An 18,972-nucleotide genomic window follows, 5' to 3' on the forward strand; every position below is an offset into this window, starting at 1 on the left:
CATGAGTTATTTCTTACACATTGAAATATTGTGCATTTCTCTGGGAAAAGCCATGCTTCCTAAGAAACGTGAAAGCAAATCTTTCTGCCAAGTAGCTGAACTTAGATCCAGCAAAATTTGTAGTGCACCTTCTGACTACATTTCATCTGTGGAGAGTAGACTGCTCCTTATTTATGCAATTACTTGATCATTGCCAAAACAGAATAATTGATAACTGATGGGGCATCATTTGACCTGCTTGAATCTTGACAAATCCTACACTGATCTCATTTCTGAGGATGAAACTATGTTGTGTTTTATTTATAAAATTGTTATCCTTTCTTTCTGAGGCTTGTACCTTACACAAGGCAGCTTACATACATAAAAATCACATTCACAAATACAACTTATCAAATACAAAAAATATGGATGGGATATATCAAACAGTCATCAACACAGGACTGCCACCAAAAATGCTAGCTCAGTGTCAAGGGTTGTATTTAAAGGTAAAGGTACCCCTGACTTTTAAGTCCGGTCGCGGACGACTCTGGGGTTGCAGTGCTCATCTCGCTCTATAGGCTGAGGGAGCCGGCATTTTGTCCGCAGACAGCCTCCGGGTCATGTTGCCACTTCTGGCAAACCAGAGCAGTGCATGCAAATGCCATTTACCTTCCTGCCAGAATGGTACCTATTTATCTACTTGCACTTGACGTGCTTTTGAACTGCTAGGTGGGCAGGAGCAGGGACCGAACAACAGGAGCTCACCCCATTGCGGGGATTCAAACCACCGACCTTCTGATTGGCAAGCCCTAGGCTATGTGATTTAGACCACAGCGGCACCCAAGCCCTGTTTGGAAGAGACCCTTTAAAATTAATGAATTTAAGTTAGTCATGGTCATTAATTCAATGAGTCTATTCGTGAGTTACCCACTGCCTTGCAGGACATCATCGGGAGAAAAAAAGGCTACACAAATCGGAATGGAGTTCCTAAGGTAGTTTGATGATGCCTTGTATACCTCCTTCCGGCAACTGCAGCCAAGTTGTTGCCAAACTTATTGCTCTGCTTTCCTTTGGGCCACATTAGTGAGGCTGAGAGGCAGCCAGGACCTCCATACATGCTGCCCAGGCTTGTGCCCTGGAGAATTCACTTAGGTGCTGCTAACGCAGCAAAAACAATGCAGGAGGCAGTAGTTAGAGCATGGGTAGGCAAACTAAGGCCCGGGGGCCGGAGCTGGCCCAATCATCATCTAAATCCTGCCCACAGACGGTCTGGGAAGCAGCATGTTTTTACTCGATTAGAATGTGTCCTTTTATTTAAAATTCATCTCTGGGTTATTTGTGGGGCATAAGAATTCGTTCATTCCACACACACCCCTCCCAAAAGTAGTCCGGCCTCCCACAAGGTCTGAGGGACAGTGGACTGGCCCCCTGCTGAAAAAGTTTGCTGACCCCTGAGTTACCAGTCTCTGCAGCCACAGGCAGGCACTGTGATTCTCCAGTGGTTTGACTTCACTTCCAGAGGCGAACTCTGTGGTCTCTTGAGACAGACGGATGCTAACAGCAACTATTCTGAATGGACAACCGTTGAACCAGGTTTTCTCCCCACCACATATGTAGTACAGCTACCTTAGTTTCTTGATGTCACACTGATAGTTTCTTGATGTCACTATGATAGTTTCTTGATGTCACTATGATGTTTCCCTATCAATGGCAGCCATTTGAGGGTGAGTTGTGTGTACAGTATGTTACAGAAGTGGCAGAGTTTGTGGTGACCTGTTAGGCATAGTATGTCCTACTTCTCTAACAATATAATAAATAAATAAATATGGGAGCAGACTCCATATGTGTAATTTGCATTTGCTGAGTTACCAGCTGAGACCTAGACTTCAAATTCCTTTGTTGTTTATCTCATATACACATATGAAAGTAATCAAGCAATTAAGGACCTCTGATCCTTGTGACCTCTGATCCTTATGCAATGAAGCGCATACAGGTTCGCTGGAAAACAGGTTTGCTTAAGAAAATGACGACAAATGCAAAGACTGTCTTTTTGCTTTTCTTAGGAATGAGCTTTGTGCAAAACAGCAATTCAGGTAAGAGAACATGGAAGCCTAGTGTTTTTCAAATAGGTAGCTTACATTTTTTTTGGCTGTTTGGTTTTATGGATTGTAATTGGTTCTGTTTACAATGGGAAAACACATTAGAATCCAAACATTCCTGCCTGTGTTGCAAATATATGTTAAAATGTATTAAAATCATAACAGCATGATTGCTAGATAATTCACCTGCTGTTCAGTTCTGTATGTCAGGGAGTTTTGCATGGAGTCTCTTAGCAAGTTTTTTTTTTTAAAAAAAATGAATCAGTTAAGGCAGGGAATTGGCCCTCATTATTAATGGAGCATTTATTTCAACAATGTACATCTCTCTCCCAGCCCCCATGTACATGTTTAGCTCTTTAACAATATAAAGCATAAGTTGGTGAGGGGAGGGCTTACATATAGAGAAAATTGAACCTGCACTTCGGCAGAGATGATGCCAAATTTTGTACACAACACTAAATGTGTGTGCAAACATAATAGTGCATTGTCAAATGCAAAGCTCTTTTTGTATTTTTCTGCTAGTTGACAGCTGCAATACTGAGGCAGAAAGCAATATTTTGCTGGTGGTTTCTAGCATGGCATGTGCTGCTCAGAAAACATTTTCCTTGTGTGCAATTAGATAATGAACTGAAGCTTGACCAGGCCCTGCTCTCTGTCAACAATTACCTTCCTGAACGAATTGCTGCTTTCTATGTCTCTGAAGCCTGCTACAAAGTAAGTAAAAAAAGGGCATCGCTGAGAAAATAAGGGCTGTGCTACCTGTAATAATGTGTGGGGAATCAGCTGAGTTTAGGGGGGGTGAGGGGTTTGTGGTATTGCAGAATTTGTTATCTGCTTGATCACAGAGCATCTAGTGTTTCTGTGAAGCACTACAAATAACCACAGGCTTGCAGCCCACAGATCAGGCTAGTTATTTCAAATCAATATGGGATTTCTCAACTCCTCACCAGATAGTATAAGAACATAATAAAGACCTTCCTGGATTCAGTTAATAGCTCATTAGCATACCATTTTCCACTCTTTTGTTAAGCAAAACACATGCAAGGTGATAAGCTAACATTTAGTCATTTAGCCAATGTCTCAGGAGGGTGGGAAAAGTGAGAAAGGGGCAGGACTTGTTCATTCCAAAGCATCTCCCTTCCTTACAAGAAATAATATTTTTTATTTAAAAAAAACAACAGATTCCCAGTAGGCAGTTAAGTTGTTCTAGCTCCAGAATTTACCCAGCGCTCCCCAAAAGTCAGCACACTTCTGCTACGCATTAAGGACAAACGGATATATTTTCCTCCCTCCTCTTTCCACTTCTAATGTGGGTTAACTGAACCTGGCAATCTTTTTGTCTGCCTCCTGTACCAGCAATAGCTTGAAGCCATCCATTCAGCAGTTTGAATAGACTACTAGAAACTGGATTTGCACGCGTTGACCTTTACACAGTCTGAATCTGAGATGAGGCCAGTATCAGGCTTACACTAAAGTCATGCAAGATTTATCATGATGGAAAATCTCATATCATTTTAAAGTTATGCCAATGATCTACAGATATAAACCATAGCATAAGATCAGATTCACACACGTCTGCTCGCAAATTGCCTTGAAACTTGAATAAACATATATAAAAGGCAATTCAAAAAATAAATAAAAATGATAGTAGCAGGGCTTATTTTTCAGCTGTGAACTTTCTGGAACTCACTTCTGGCACAGCTCAGGTGGACTCCATTGCCATTATAAGAGAACAAGGGAGTTCCAGCACCCTTTTTTCAATAGAAAAATGGAGGAGAGAGAGGAAATTAGTCTACTGGAAGGAGGAGGATATTAGGGTTAAAAAGGTTAAAAGGTTAAACAGCCACAAAAATCTCCCTGTTTTAGGCAGGAAGACCTCAGGAGAGAGGAAGGAGACCACATTTTTCTGTTTCTCACCCAGAACTGGTTGCAATTAAGTTATCCAGTTTAGGCCTGGCTGACATCCCTGAAATAAAGCCCTTCCGTTTATATTCTCTCTCTCTCTCTCTCTCTCTCTCTCTCTCTCTCTCTCTCTCTCTCTCTCTCTCTCTCTCTCTTGCTGTTTCAGGAATGTTGGGAAAAACAAATGTGTCTATCTTATTGTGCCAAGCTAGCTGGAGCCCTGAACACCTGTTAGGCCTGTTAAGGCCTGTGGATACATTGCAACAGTTGGCCTCCTTGTTTTGATAATAAAATAGAGTTCCTCAGATCCACTCTATTCTAGATAGTTTGCTGGCATTCAGATTAATATCCCATCAGCACAGCCTGCTTCCCCTCAGCTAGATTACTATCCCCATCGGGGTCTTAAATCATAAAAGACGTGTCTGTTTATTCCCTTGTTTCTTTAGTGTCTGCCTCAGCCTCTCCTCACGGTTTCACCGGCTTCCATGGGAGCTCCTTCAAACACAAGCGTGGCGGTTAGTTCCCACTTTGCTCTCACAGTCACAATGTTTGCAGAAGCAGATGCAGTTGCCCCTGTTTGCAGGTAAATCGTGCACAGATGCATTTTCTCAGAGAAAATGGTGGGACCTAAAGGCCGCTTCACACACTCAGGGGAATCATGAGGCGAAACCTTTCCTGTACTGTATAATTTCAGTGTTACTCAAAATGATACTTCATGGCAAAAACCTTACACCCAGAATGATATAATATTGGGGAGAAGTTGTTTATGGGCTTCTGTGAGTCTCCCTGAGAGGATTACTGTACTTTCCCCTGTATATGACTAGGTTTTTTTTACTTAAAAATTATGTGAAAAACGGGGGGTTGTCTTATTCATGGATAGTGAATGGTGGGGATTTCTTAAATTGGAGTCCCTAAAAATAGGGGGCATCTTATACATGGAAAAATGTAGCATATTCTCTGCTGCTGAGTATACAGAGAAGGGTGTTTTATTTGTTCCTAAGGCAGGCCACAGGTCTGAGAGAATTTTTGAAATTTGCTTATCCAAAGTCTGGAAATCAAATTCTACTGGGGGTACAACTTGGAAACAGATTGGGTGTTTAGTTGTCATATCTACAAACCAGAGGTGATTAGACACTCCCTTCAGATTCTTGTAGTTTGTCTGAGTTGCAGGCCTCTTTTTTTGTCTGTGACTTAGAGATAAGCAGTTGGTTGCATGAACTGGGCCTTTTTGCATTGCAAAAGTCTCTCACATACCCCCAATCCCCCTTGGCCTATTGTTCCCCATTCTAGGATAATGTGGCACCCAGCCAGATGAGGTGATAAAAGGCTCACCTATTTGTCTTTATGGCAACAGGAGGTGAACAGTACTTAACTGGCCAGATAAGGCTACAGTCATACCTCGGGATAAATATGCTTCAGGTTGAACGCATTTGGGATGTGCTCTGCGGCGACCCGGAAGTAATGGAGCGCGTTACTTCTGGGTTTCACTGCTTGTGAAGCATAGACGGTCAAAATGACGTCACATGAATGCACAGAAGCGGCAAAACATGACCCGCGCATGCACAGATGCGCTGCCGCATCTTACGCTCTGTTCGGGATACAAATGGGGCTCCGGAACGGATCCCGTTCGCATCCCGAGGTACCACTGTATTACCCTACAAATAAACTGGCTGATTGATTCAGGGGGCATCTTCTTCTAGATTCTAAATTCAACTGGATGCAGAATCACAGGCCTGGAAGGAACTCATCCAGATGGACCCCCCCCAAAAAAACCCCAAAATCTTTAACAGTACTTTACCTTTATTTTCCGCTTCACACACAGGGGAATCATGAGGCGAAAACTTTCCTGTACTGTATAATTTCAATGTTACTCAAAATGATACTTCATGGCAAAAACCTTACACTCAGAATGATAGCATATTGGGGAGAAGTTGTTTATGGGTTTCTGTGAGTCTTCCTGAGAGGATTACTGTACTTTCCCCTGTATATGACTAGGTTTTTTTTTACTTAAAAATTATGTGAAAAACTGGGGGTTGTCTTATACATGGATAGTGAATGGTGGGGATTTCTTAAATTGGAGTCCCTAAAAATAGGGGGCATCTTATACACGGAAAAATACAGTATACTCTCTGCTGCTGAGTATACAGAGAAGGGTGTTTTATTTGTTCCTAAGGCAGGCCAGAGGTCTGGGAGAACTTTTGAAATTTGCTTATCCAAAGTCTGGAAATCAAATTCTACTGGGGGTACAACTTGTAAACAGATTGGGTGTTTAGTGGCCATATCTACAAACCAGAGGTGATTGGACACTCCCTTCAGATTCCTGTAGTTCCTCTTAATTTTTTTGTCTGTGACTTAGAGATAAGCAGTTGGTTGCATGAACTTGGCCTTTCTGCATTGCAAAAGTTTCTCACATCCTCCCAATCCTCCTTGGCCTATTGTTCCCCATTCTAGGATAATGTGGCATCCAGCCAGATGAGGTGAGAAAAAGGCTCACCCATTTGTCTTTATGGCAGCAGGAGGTCAACAGTACTTAACTGGCCAGATAAGGCTATTACCCTACAAATAAACTGGCTGATTGGTTTAGGGGGCATCATCTGCTAGATGCTAAATTCCACTGGATGCAGAATCACAGGCCTGGAAGGAACTCATCCAGACAGACCCCCAACAAAAAGAAATCTTTAACAGTACATTACCTTTATTTTCCTACTTGCAACCTCTAACCCTGCCTTAACACTTATACAACTAACACCACTCCTGACATGCTAGTGTTTTAATTAATATATCAGAGAGAGAGAGAGAGAGAGAGAGAGAGAGAGAGAGAGAGAGAGAGAGAGAGAGATCAGAAATATGCTTATACACAATATAGACAAACAGAAATATAAAGGCTAAAACATTTGCAAGGCTCAGTGCCAAAGTTCCAAAACAAGTGTGTTGATGTCTTGGAGTTCACTCTCTGCTCAAGAGAGTGAATTTGAACTTCATGGTTCAAAACCTTGCTCAAGAAGGTAATTTTGAAATGGTCTGTAGAAGCATTAGCTTTTTCTTTCCAGGGATCACGTGAATTTAAGAGCAACATATCATCTCCAAAATCAATGGTAAAATCCTTTCCTCAGCCCAGGGAACAATTTTAAAGCAAAAGTCCTGTCAGAACTGATCGCATTACCATATACTGTATTTTTCCGTGTATAAGACTATATCCCCCCCCCCAATATATTTTTTTTAAAGTTGAAAATTGAGGGTTGTCTTATACACGGAATGTTGCAATTAATTATTTCTTAATTTGGGGCTCAAAAAAATACACTTGAGGCCGTCTTATACATGGGGGTGTCTTATACATGGAAAAATACGGTATATCTTTTCATAGTAATCAGTCGGGCCAAATTTAGATTGAGAAATGAAAGACAACTAGGGCAGAGTGTCTGCAGTATAATACTTTTGCAGTAACAAATAATAAATTGGTTAGCCTTTTAAAAGTGCTACAAAACTAACATAGCTATCTCTCTGGAAGATTTTGCAGCATCAAGGACTTGGTACTCCTTAGAGCTAAGCAAAAGCTGTGAACAGGGATTAACAGGATTTAGTTGTAGCCTCCTTCCCCAACTCCTCCTTTCACTGGGCCTACTGTGAATGGAACCAACTTTGGCTACCATCTGAAGAATAAATTCTGGGGCTAAAGCCATAGGATTTGGGATTCAGTCTGGTTGCCCCTTTCTGCTTGAATATGGCAGTGTCCCAATAACTATCATGGTCTTCTATAATCAGTACTATAGTCAGCAGTATCAGGGGGTCAGTCCAGTGTCAAAGGATGGAATGAAAAATTGAAGCTGACCCTGGTGTGAAAAATGAAGATTGATATTGGTATCGTGACCTCTGGCATTGCATAATAGGACTTTTATCCCTCCACCTTCTTCCTCCCCCCCCCCTTGCTTGAATGAACTGGGATGATTTACTGATGCTGTCTTAAAATGGGACAGTAGTACCGAGGGAGAAGCTGAATCTCCCTCACCCTCATCTGAAAACCACTGCCCTCCCCGTACCCTTTGGCTGTTCTTTGGTTGAACTTCAGTGCTGTGAGTGTAGCGGCTGGCAGATGGTTCCTAATTTAAAATGTGCTGCCTGACATCAGCTCCAAATTTGCGTCGCTGTCAGATTTTTTATGTTCCCTCAAGTTTGTCCTTTCATGTACTTGACTTCCCCCTTGATAAGCAAGAAAATGCATTTCCTGTCCTTTCTGCTATTCTCATATTTTAGTGAATTATATTAATTTTGATCCATTTGTCTTTGGCTTTCTTCTCTCTTTGCTGCACACCATTCTATTTTCACTAATCTGTAAGGTAGATTTGAATCTTCTCTCTCTTTATACATGCATTTAAATTTTTTTTTAAGCCAACAGAAATGTACTTGGGGTACATCTGATGGAGCTCTTTGATGCTTGAAGTTAAGCCTGCAAAAATAGTTTAAGATAAGAAAATATACATTTGTGTGTCCTGTTTCCACAGTATTGTGTTTTTGGTTTTTCAGGAGAAATATGTAAGAAGTAAAAGAGCCAGCAGATGTATCACTGAAATGTCATTTGTTTCAAAATATTTTAAATTGTATATATGTATATGTTTTAAGGCTACAATTTGTCCCTTTGGGAATACAATTTCAATAAGGTGTGTTACAGTGGGCCCTCATCAAATTGTATTTCCCAGATATTATCTGGGATATCAACTGTTGAGGCCTACACCTCACAAAGGATATTGTAAAGCTGGAAAAGGTGCAGAAGGGGGCAACAAATAAAAGGTGCTGGAGCAACTCTCCTTTATGGAAATGCTTCAAGATTTGGGCCTTTTTAGTTTAGGAAAAAGGCTATCCATCCATGGCCTCTAGCCATCATGGCTATGTTCAACCTCCACCATTAAAGGCAGTGTATGCCTCTGAATAACAGTTGCTCCTCATTTATTCTTTCTGATTTGTTCTTATGCATTTTCGTTCAGTTGGAGAGCTTTATATGGAGAACAAGGCCGCTACTTGCTAACTGTCAAGCCCATCAAGAATACAACTGAAGTCTCTTGTACGTTAAGTGTGGAGAAAGACCCTGAGAATGGTTACATCCGTAAGTATCCAAAACATTGTTAAATCACTTTACATAGGGAAGGGACTGATGTGTTACAAATATGTTTACCGATAAGAGTTTAAATTGAAGTGTATTTCAGTGAAAAGTTCATCTGGGCCTATTGAGCTTCCAAGAGCTTGTTTCAAGTTGTTTTATTCATGTCCTGTAATAAATTCATGTCCTGTGTTTCATTATGAGTCTAAGGCAGCTAACAATTTCAAATGAATTATCAAAGGCAGTTATTTTTGGTTAGATGTCTGTTCCATTATCTTGGCATGCTGACTTTGGGTTGCATTAGAATTTATAGAGTGTTTTGTTGGTGCTTAATGGCAGATTGTGAGCCAAACCCTCTGCATTGCAGGTTGATCAGCTGTAGCTGAGATCACTTTTAGGGACATCAAACACAACAACCTAACAGTACAGGGCATGAGTCCACACCTCTCTTGTGCTTTGCTGATTGTCAGCCAAGCATGGCTCAGAGCAGGTGAGGCACCATTGCATTTGCTACAGTTGGCCCTTGTTAGCATCTCCTGGGTTCTGTCTGTCAAACTAGATTTACTGAAGAGGAACATAATGTCAGTGCTGGATTTTGCCCTCACTTTGCCACCCCTTGTTCGTTCTTCATCTGGCACTCTCTCTCCTCATCGGAGAGTTCTTGTAATGGAAGGCAAGACACACTAAAGTACCACAAGGCAATCCATTTCCAGAATTTTGTCACTGACAGATGCAGTTGTCGTTTTCCCGCTGCAGGACAATCTTTCTTTCCAAACCCATAATTTTGGAAGTGATTGCAGAAAGTTACCAATGTTCCTATCATTCACAGGATTAGAAACGTAAGAACTAAAACCAGGTGATTCCACCCCCATTGAGGAAGTAAGATAATGTATCTTTCCTAAGAGATTTGGGAGTAACAAACCAGCCTTGAGAATGCTTCAGTATGTGTCCAGGTAGTGACTCATCACTGCTTGAAAAACCTCTCTAAATTCTGTTAAGCCAAAATATGGTGATTTGTGATTGGAAGCAGCATACAGGAAAATTTGCAAAACCATTTAAACATACTAATGCAAAGTTCAGCGTAGTTGATTTGATTGCATAAAAAGAAAACTTAAGTCCTTAATTTAAGGGCAAGGTTATACCCAGAGAAATGTTTCATGGTGCCATTCTGATGGGCTAAAGTCAAGAGTTATTGGTGGCGAAATAACCACAGGGGTGGTGGACTGAATGTATCCTTGTTGACAGCAGGAGCAACTAATAATGATGCTGTTTCTTAAAATATGTAATCCCTTATGCTTTTAATTAGGGTCACAACATAGACTGCAATCCTAACCCCACTTACCTGAAAATACCATATTTTTTGCTCTATAAGACTCACTTTTTCCCTCCTAAAAAGTACGGGGAAATGTGTGTGCGTCTTATGGAGCGAATGCAGGCTGCACAGCTATCCCAGAAGCCGGAACAGCAAGTGGGATTGCTGCTTTCACTGCACAGCGATCCCTCTTGCTGTTCTGGCTGCTGAGATTCAGAATATTTTTTTATTGTTTTCCTCCTCCAAAAACTAGGTGCGTCTTGTGGTCTGGTGCGTCTTATAGAGCGAAAAATACGGTAAGTCCCAGTGAAGTCAGTAGAATTTCCTCCTTTTTAAATATATTTTACTGATTTTCAAAAAACATGGAAAAGTACAAGCAGGAAAAATAAAAGGAACATGCAGAGAATAATACAGATCTGCAATTCAAGGGATATCTTAGTGGGCAGCGGGACAGATAAACCATGGCAGATTAAACTGGCTTTAAACTTTAGGTATGCAATGGAAATATGCAGTGGTTGTGTTAATGTATGATACTAAATTGCCAATTTGCACCTGTGAAAACTGAGAACAGGAACTAATTAAAGGCAAATTGAGGGGCAATTTATCCATATTGTTATGGCCATTTTAAATAGAAGGAGGCGGCTTCTAATTAAAGGCCCAATACCCCTGGGCTGGGTGGCAATAGTGATTTAAGTGAGGGGAAATCGCTAGACTTGAGGTCTGAAAAAAGGAGTATGGAATAGGGTTAGGGTCAGTGCTTTTTTCCTAGAGAAATACCGGTAGGTTCGTACTCACTGTGAAGTTGTTACAGTAAGTGCCACACTTTTTAACAACAACAAAAAAGAGGCGCCGGTAGTATGTACGTTGAGTACCCCCTTGACAAAAGCACTGGTTACAATTGCTTAGCAGTGACAATGTCTGAATTTACTGTAAATGTGTCCTGCTTTTTTTTGCTTTTCTCTTCATTTTCCTGAACTGTCAGTCAGCATTATTTGCCCACTGAGCATGTTAAATTCTCATTCTTCTGCTGTTGTTGTTTTGTTCTTCCCTTAGGATTCCCTCTCCCCATTTGTTTTGTGCTACTCTGATTCTCCCAAGCCTACTGTGCATGGATAGTATTGTTTTGCTATATAAAGTCCAGTACCCTTTGAGATGCGGGTGGTGCTGTGGGTTAAACCACAGAGCCTAGGACTTGCCGGTCAGAAGGTTGGCGGTTCATATCCCCATGACGGGTTGAGCTCCCGTTGCTCGGTCCCTGCTCCTGCCAACCTTCCAGTTCAAAAGCACGTCAAAGTGCAAGTAGATAAATAGGTACCGCTCTGGCAGGAAGGTAAACGGCATTTCTGTGCGCTGCTCTGGTTCGCCAGAAGCGGCTTAGTCATGCTGGCCACATGACCTGGAAGCTGTACGCCAGCTCCCTCGGCCAGTAAAGTGAGATGAGCGTCACAACCCCAGAGTCAGCCACGACTGGACCTAATGGTCAGGGGTCCTTTTACCTTTACCCTTTTACCCTTCGAGAATTTAGTTCGCTGTTAAATGAATTTTATATTTTTTTATATCATGTGTCAGGAACCTTTGGCCCTCCAGATGTTGCCATCAGCCCCAGCAATCATGAGAGTTGTTTTTTAGCAACATCTGGAGGGCCAAAGGTTCCCCACACATGATTTATATTATTTAGATTAGTGTTTCCCAAACTTAGGTCTCCAGCTGTTTTTGGAGTGACTACAACTCTCAGCATCCCTAGCTAGCTAGGGCAATGAAAACACGAACCACACGCCTTCTGAATAGTTTCTATCCAAGAGCTCTGATTGCACTAAATAATGATCTCAGGGCCAGTTGCAAGGTTTAGTAAGTAGGGAGTGGAAGGAATGAGATAGGTTTTAGGTTATGTTATGTTTTTAATAGGTCATGCTATATTCTGGATTATGTTATGTTTTATAGATTACGTCTAAATAGGATGAGAGTTCGGAGATATGTGCAAATGTATATGTGAACCCGGTCTTTGGGTGGGTGTCTGATTTTCGTTGTTGTGTATACTGTGTATATACGGACAATGACAATAAATTTATCTATCTATCTATCTATCTAGCTGGACCAGTGGTCAGGGATGATGGGAATTGTAGTCCAAAAATAGCTGGAGACCCACATTTGGGAAACCCTGATTTAGACAGTCACAAGGACATCCCCCACTTATTTTAATTTAGTAAGTAAATATAGGGTTTTGTGCCTATTCATCAATTAACTCCCTTGGACGTATTACAAAAAATTAAACAGCAGTGTGTTGTTTTAAACATTTGGGTACTGATAAAGTGACTTCCTGAAAAATGTATGGGTACAATAACTTCCTTTCTTCCTTTATAAGGAACATTCATTCCCATTGATAGCTATTAAAAAAATGAACTTCCAAATTAGCCCTCAAATTCTTTCAAGTTTACTTCTTGCTACCTATGCCGCCCAGTAGAGGGCGCCACACACCTCCAAAAAACAACATGCAGCTCTGGGGAAAGTATCTGTCCTCATCCGTTGTCTTTTGGGTGCCCCTCGCTGCTAAAAGCAGAAGTGGGGGAGTCAAAATGACATTCTTCCTAGCATGCTTTTACAATTTGGGTGAAGAATAGGAGAGAGAATGAATTATGGAGTAAAAAAGTAATAATTTACATACTGTAATGCTTCAGAATGCTTAAAAGCAGGCATTTCAGGCTTGTCAGATTTGCTAGAACCTAAAGATATACCAACTTCAGGTGCAAAAGACCTACAGGTAGTACCCTTGAGCATATTCTGAGTCTAGGATTCCACCCCCCCTGCCTGGACCAGTACTGAACATACCGTACTTTCCCCCTGTAGAAGACGCCCCTGTGTATAAGAGCCCCCCTATTTTGGGGGACTCAAAAAAATGGGGCAACATGGCCCAGAGCTTTTTTGGGGGGAGGATTTCCAAAAGTTGTTGAGCTTGTGTGTTTTTTTTTGGGGGGGGGGGAATTGTCTAAGGCTGTTTGGTGAGCTTTTTGGGGGGGAGGGGGATGCAGAAATTCACTAACCATAATGACAGATGCTGACAATCGCTCACGTCACAGAAGCCAACAAGCGCCTGTCCTCTCACCAACAGTAGTCAGCATTCGCACAGCTACAACCAATCACCAGTCCCCTCCTAGGCACTATCTCCCCCCCCCCCCCGTTTTTTAACATTATTTTGTAGTAAAAAAACCCTTGTCTTATACATGGAAAAGTATGGTCGCTTATTTGTCCTTTCACATGTAACTCCATTGCTGGTTGGCTTTCTTGATTTTAACAGCCTTGTTTAAGTCAAAAGAAAGCTGTTTTGTATTGTTTCAACAACTGGGCTTCAGAAGCCCTTGCTGATTTCCTGTAGATCACCAGAGATCTTTCAGTGGATTCCAATCAACCAGGTGATTCTGTGAAATAGTCATTAGTTGCTGGACTCATAAAATAGGTATCTTACAAAGGAGGAAAGCTGGTTTGTATTTGATATCAAATTTTTCCATTGTGATTGGTTCAAGGCAACGGCAGATGTATTGTCTCCTTTGTGGAGATGTAAACTTATCACAGAGACATGAAAAACATTTCCATTCTGGCAGCTGTAACAGGCAGGAGGTCTCGGGCCATTTTCTTTGTGAACAAGATTATGTGTCATAAAGCTGTCAGGAGCCGGTTCTAATTTGACAGTTTGTTGGCTCTGGAGACTGCAAGACGATGCACATTGGAGATGGGGATATCTTACAGATGCCACAATATCTTTGCGGATGGCACTGATAAAAGGCGGGTGAATTTTATGGGCAAGTGAAATTGTCCTTGCAAAGAAATAAAGCCGTTTTCTGTGCTTTGACAGTAGTATGTCACCCGACACACTGTGGGGCAACAAAGCTGCCTCAGGCTTTAGAGCAGTCTTAATTTCATGTTGGAATCAAGCTACAGATTGTCGGTTCATCAATTCTTTCTGAAAATTAGGGTTGTAAATTTAATCAGTAGATCATAACATGCAGTCCAGCATTTCAGATGAAAACATGGTTTCTCTCTTGTGTAACACCCATGTTCTCTCTCCAAGAAATGTGGCTTGAACCCTCTTCTTCGCCTGTTCTGCAATGGTCTGTCCTGAGCTGGTTTCTGAGAGCCAAACTAGCCATGACAAGGGAGATTTGTCACTCAGAAGCAGCTACACCTCCAGTTTCTAGTTTGGATTGAGGTTACAGCATTGGTTGAAGGATTCTAATTCCTCCCCCATCCCCTGCCCAATATTTTCCTAACTGTAAATCTCCTTCTCTCAGAACTGGTACTAGCTACTGGGGCAAAATATGCGAGGAGAGGACAGAGAAAGGATTCCATATTGTAGCAGTCTTTTTACCTCCATGATAAATAGCAACTTCAGGGAGGAATTGCGGAAATGGTGGAAGTGAAAGGTTTAAGATTGCCACAGCCTCAATCCAAATCTCTCTCTCTCTCTCTCTCTCTCTCTCTCTCTCTCTCTCTCTCTCTCTGTAGATACTTCTGACTTCTGGTTGAAGAAGTCATAAGATCTGCCCAAGATCTCTTCTGTTGTGTGTTGTTCAGCCCTATGGGCTTAATATACTGTCCATAGCGCCAAGGAAATTTTAATTTCACAATTTGATGCAATTTGATTTATTTCTGACTCTATCCCATGGGCTCAAAGTAGGTTATAGCAGTTTTCTTTCCTAAATGTAAATTGTTCTGTGCAAAAGGGCCTCACAATCTAAGTAAATCAAGTTGTTGGGGGATAAAAGAGGCCAATTTTAAAAAAAGAACATTGTAAGCTTAAAATCACATGCTGTAATTTGGCAGCATTTCATATACTGATATGCAGTTATGAGAAAATAGAATAGAAAAAGCAAATAGTACATATTTCTTGTTAATGTGCATGTCTATTGTCAAGATGCATAACCCCTTCAGATTTTAAATTACAGGCTCTGCGACTGAAATATGAAGACTGTCAAGTGTAAAAACTCTCACTAGTGTTTTTAGTTTTAATTAAAAAAACCAGCTTCTGTGCTAAAGGCAATAGAAAGACAAAATTTTGTGTGGAGTACATTACTATGGATAGCTACTTAAAAATCATGGATAATCACTGGGGAACCAGGAATATATTGTATTAGTCAACTAAAGCTTTAGTTGACTGACTGGCGAGTGCACATTTTAATCAGCAGGGTTAAAAGTTAGTAGCATGTTCGTTTTGAAGTTATTTTGTTTCTGCTCTGTTACTGTAATAGGGAGTGATAAAAGTATTAAAGATGGTAGTCTAATAGTGAGTGGCAGCTTTTGTTTATTACATTGTGTTGGGCATTTTGCCAATGCAAGAACCAATTTAATGAATCCATGTATTGGTTAAAATCCATTAAATCGGTGATCAATGACATATTTGACATTCAATTTAAGATTTATTTAGATGATTATTCATAGTATCATGCTTCGCTCTGTTCTGGTTGAGTTGCCTCCTTCCTAGTCAGAGCAGCCTTTTCCTGCAGAGGGCAGGCTGACCATATGAGTCTCCAGGCAGTTGCTAACCTAGAAAAGGCAACATGTACATGCAGTGGCGTAGCGTGGGTTGTCAGCACCCGGGGCAAGGCAAGTAATTTGCGCCCCCTAACCCGTGGATTTGCGCCCCCTAACCCGTGTATTTGCGCCCCCTAACCCTAACCCCCAGATGTTGCGCCCGGTGCGGCCGGCCCCCCCTGCACCCCCATGCTACGCCACTGTGTACATGCGAACTCTCTTAATTTGGCTCAGAACCGCTTGGGTTAGGCTTCAGGTTCCATGTAAAATAGAGATGGGGAGCCTGTGGCCCCCCAGAGGTGGAAGGACTACACCTCAGACTACACCTGACCATTAGCTGGGCTTCCTGGGCTGATGGGAGATGGAATTCAAAAACATCTGGCGGGCCACTGGTTCCCCACCCCTGATGTGTACAGTATAAACAGAGAACGGCTGAGAAGTGGGCCCTTCGCTGGTCTTGCAGTCCTGGCCAGTGCCCAGCCTGCCACCCTCTGGAACTGGTCCTGATGTTAGGAGCCAACATGTCCAGGTTTTAACTGAAGGTGGAGCTGCTTGCCTGCCTGTGGGTGTAAACAGTTCTCCCAATATTAAAACCACATAACTGTTAGGCTGAGAGAAATGAGTGCAGGGACAATGTGTTTTCTGTTTTATTCAGGGTAGCAGCCATTGGTTGGAATCAGCCTACTCTAAATGATTACATACCCTCTAACATTTCTTTGATGATGACAACAACAACAACAACAATAATTATTACAATAATTATAATGTAATTATTTATACCCTGTCCATCTTACTGGGTTGCCCCAGCCACTCTGGGCAGCTGCCAACATATATAAAAACATAATGAAACATTGAACATTAAAAGACTTCCCTATACAGGGCTGCCTTCAGATGCCTTGTAAGGGTTGTATAGTTACTTATCTCCTTGCCTTGGGGGCCCCATAACTCCTTACCCCCCCCCCAATATTTCTCTGATAAAAATAGGGACAGCCTAAGGAGAAGCAGGACATTCTGGGATCAAATCAGAAACTGGGACAGCTTCTGTAAATATGGGACTGTCCCTGGAAAATAGGGACATTTGGAGGGTTTGCGATTAACTCCAATATTATTTGTGCAATGATCAGGCCAATCTGTTCCTCAAGTCAAGAGACTGCCAGGATTACAGCCACTGCTCTCTTTCCCTGCAACAATACAAACAGACACTGCTCTGAGCTGCACAGAAGTATTAAAGGCACCTAGCTAAGAAAGCAGGAGACATCTTTTCTCTCCATGAAAATCCTTTTAAACTATGAATTCTGATGCCGTAGAAGAGACCTCTTTGACCCAGTGCCCTGCTTATCACATTTACTGGTTAGCTGAGCCCTCCTCCCTTTATAAGAACACTTTAACCCTTATCCGTGTAGGTTAACTTAGGCGTCTGCAAGGGGGAGGGGGAGGGGATGTCCATTTATTTAATTATACTTGGCCCATGTGAGGCAACTGGGGTAAGGCGAGTTCATGGCCTTGCTTTGCAGAGGAGTTCATTTTGTTCTCACAACAAGTTTATACTATTAAGCTGGCACATCCGGTCAATATCTAATTTAGCGCAGCAGGCAAAGCTCGCTGACAAGCCTGATGACAAATGTGGTCCTTGCAGGCAAGTAGCAAAAAGAGACAAAAGGCAACAGGGCTGCCAAAGGATTAACTGCTTAAAACCCCATTTGTTTTTTTCTTGAATATTTGTTCAGCTGGTTGACTTGAAAGATAAGCCAACTTTAAGGTCATACTGCAATAAAAAATGTCTAGTAACCACCTGTTACCAACAGTGTGGCATATGTAATGCCATCTCGGACAGAGTAAAAGTCAGAGAGAAAATAATAAAGGGAGTATTTGAAACTAAGCAAAACCTACATACCAGCTGACTCTCCATAAGAATCAAAAGACAACAAGCTGGGGATTCCCCACCCACCCAAATTTAATGTTGAAGGTACCAGTTGCAGCATTTTGAGCAATTGCATGAGGTCTTTCATCTGCAAAGCCAGGTTCACACTGCACACCAGGAAATCAAAAATTGCCTTGGCAAGTGAGTCCTATGCTTTTCCTTAAGTGTCAGCCAGCTTAGGCACATAACAGGTCTAGTGCATTTATCTTGCTCTCTGCTCTTCCTTTGCCTTACAAAAATATGATAAATATTTTTTAAAACAGTTGCAGAACTGCCCCAGAACATACGTGTTTGTGTTTGTGTTTGTGTGTGTTGGACAGACAGAAAAACCTTGTCCTGTACTCAGTGGCGTAGCGTGGGGGGTGCAGGGGGGGCCGGCCGCACCGGGCGCAACATCTGGGGGTTAGGGTTAGGGGGCGCAAATCCACGGGTTAGGGGGCGCAAATCCACGGGTTAGGGGGCACAAATTACTTGCCTTGCCCCGGGTGCTGACAACCCACGCTACGCCACTGCCTGTACTTGTGAGGGGAGTGAATGAGAAGTGCTGAACAATATCTTTCTAGAATTCAAACTAGGCTCTGGAACCAAGTTGTGGCTCAAGTTAAGCCTTGTACCATTCCCTATCCCCATGTGTATCCATATGAGTTTGTCTTTGGGATATTCTCTTTTCACTACCATGCCAACCCTGGGCACCCTCAGTGTATTTTCATTTGCTATAGCTCATGCCAATTTTCAGTAGCTGCCATTGCTTCATGTCTGCTATTTAAAAGGGGGGAATAATGCAGGTGCTGATACATGAATGTGCCATGTCATTCATGCTATTGCAGGGGGTTGGACTAGATGACCCTTGGGGTGCCTCCCAGCTCTACAATTCTGTGATTCTGTGCTGGATTAGAGCAACAGTAGCCTGTGGCCAGGTGCTTCTGGAAACTTGCAGGAAGGGCCTGTGGGTGATGCTTTCCCCCTGTGGTTTTTATCCCTACCACCTGTTGTTTAGAAATACAGTGCATCTCTCTATGGAAATCCTATTCTCAGCTTTCATGATTAATGAATAAATGCATGCTTAATAGTCCAAAAGTGGCTTTCTTTTTTCATTGGCAGCCTAGCTAGATGAGTGCCAGATCATAAGCAGGACATGAAGGTC

General features: G+C 42.0%; 1 protein-coding gene across 4 annotated transcripts in view; it reads left to right on the forward strand.

Annotated features, from left to right (window-relative positions):
* The first annotated feature begins 137 nt into the window (after positions 1 to 137).
* Positions 138 to 18,972, forward strand: part of LOC310706525 (heparan-alpha-glucosaminide N-acetyltransferase-like) — a 167,584-nt gene continuing 148,749 nt past the window's right edge. For 2 of the 4 annotated variants that reach the window (XM_083502652.1, XM_083502655.1), the window contains exons 1-4: positions 138 to 2,072; positions 2,698 to 2,792; positions 4,427 to 4,563; positions 8,960 to 9,078. In XM_083502652.1, the coding sequence (XP_083358778.1) occupies positions 1,958 to 2,072; positions 2,698 to 2,792; positions 4,427 to 4,563; positions 8,960 to 9,078 (466 nt within the window). In that variant the 5' untranslated portion in view covers positions 138 to 1,957. Of the gene's footprint in view, positions 2,073 to 2,697; positions 2,793 to 4,426; positions 4,564 to 5,526; positions 5,620 to 8,959; positions 9,079 to 18,972 lie in introns of those variants that run through there. The other 2 variants (XM_083502654.1, XM_083502653.1) reach the window with 2 other exon arrangements.

The sequence above is a fragment of the Podarcis liolepis genome (genome assembly GCF_965112155.1).
Source record: "Podarcis liolepis genome assembly, chromosome: 5".
In the NCBI taxonomy this organism is placed as follows: domain Eukaryota; kingdom Metazoa; phylum Chordata; class Lepidosauria; order Squamata; family Lacertidae; genus Podarcis; species Podarcis liolepis.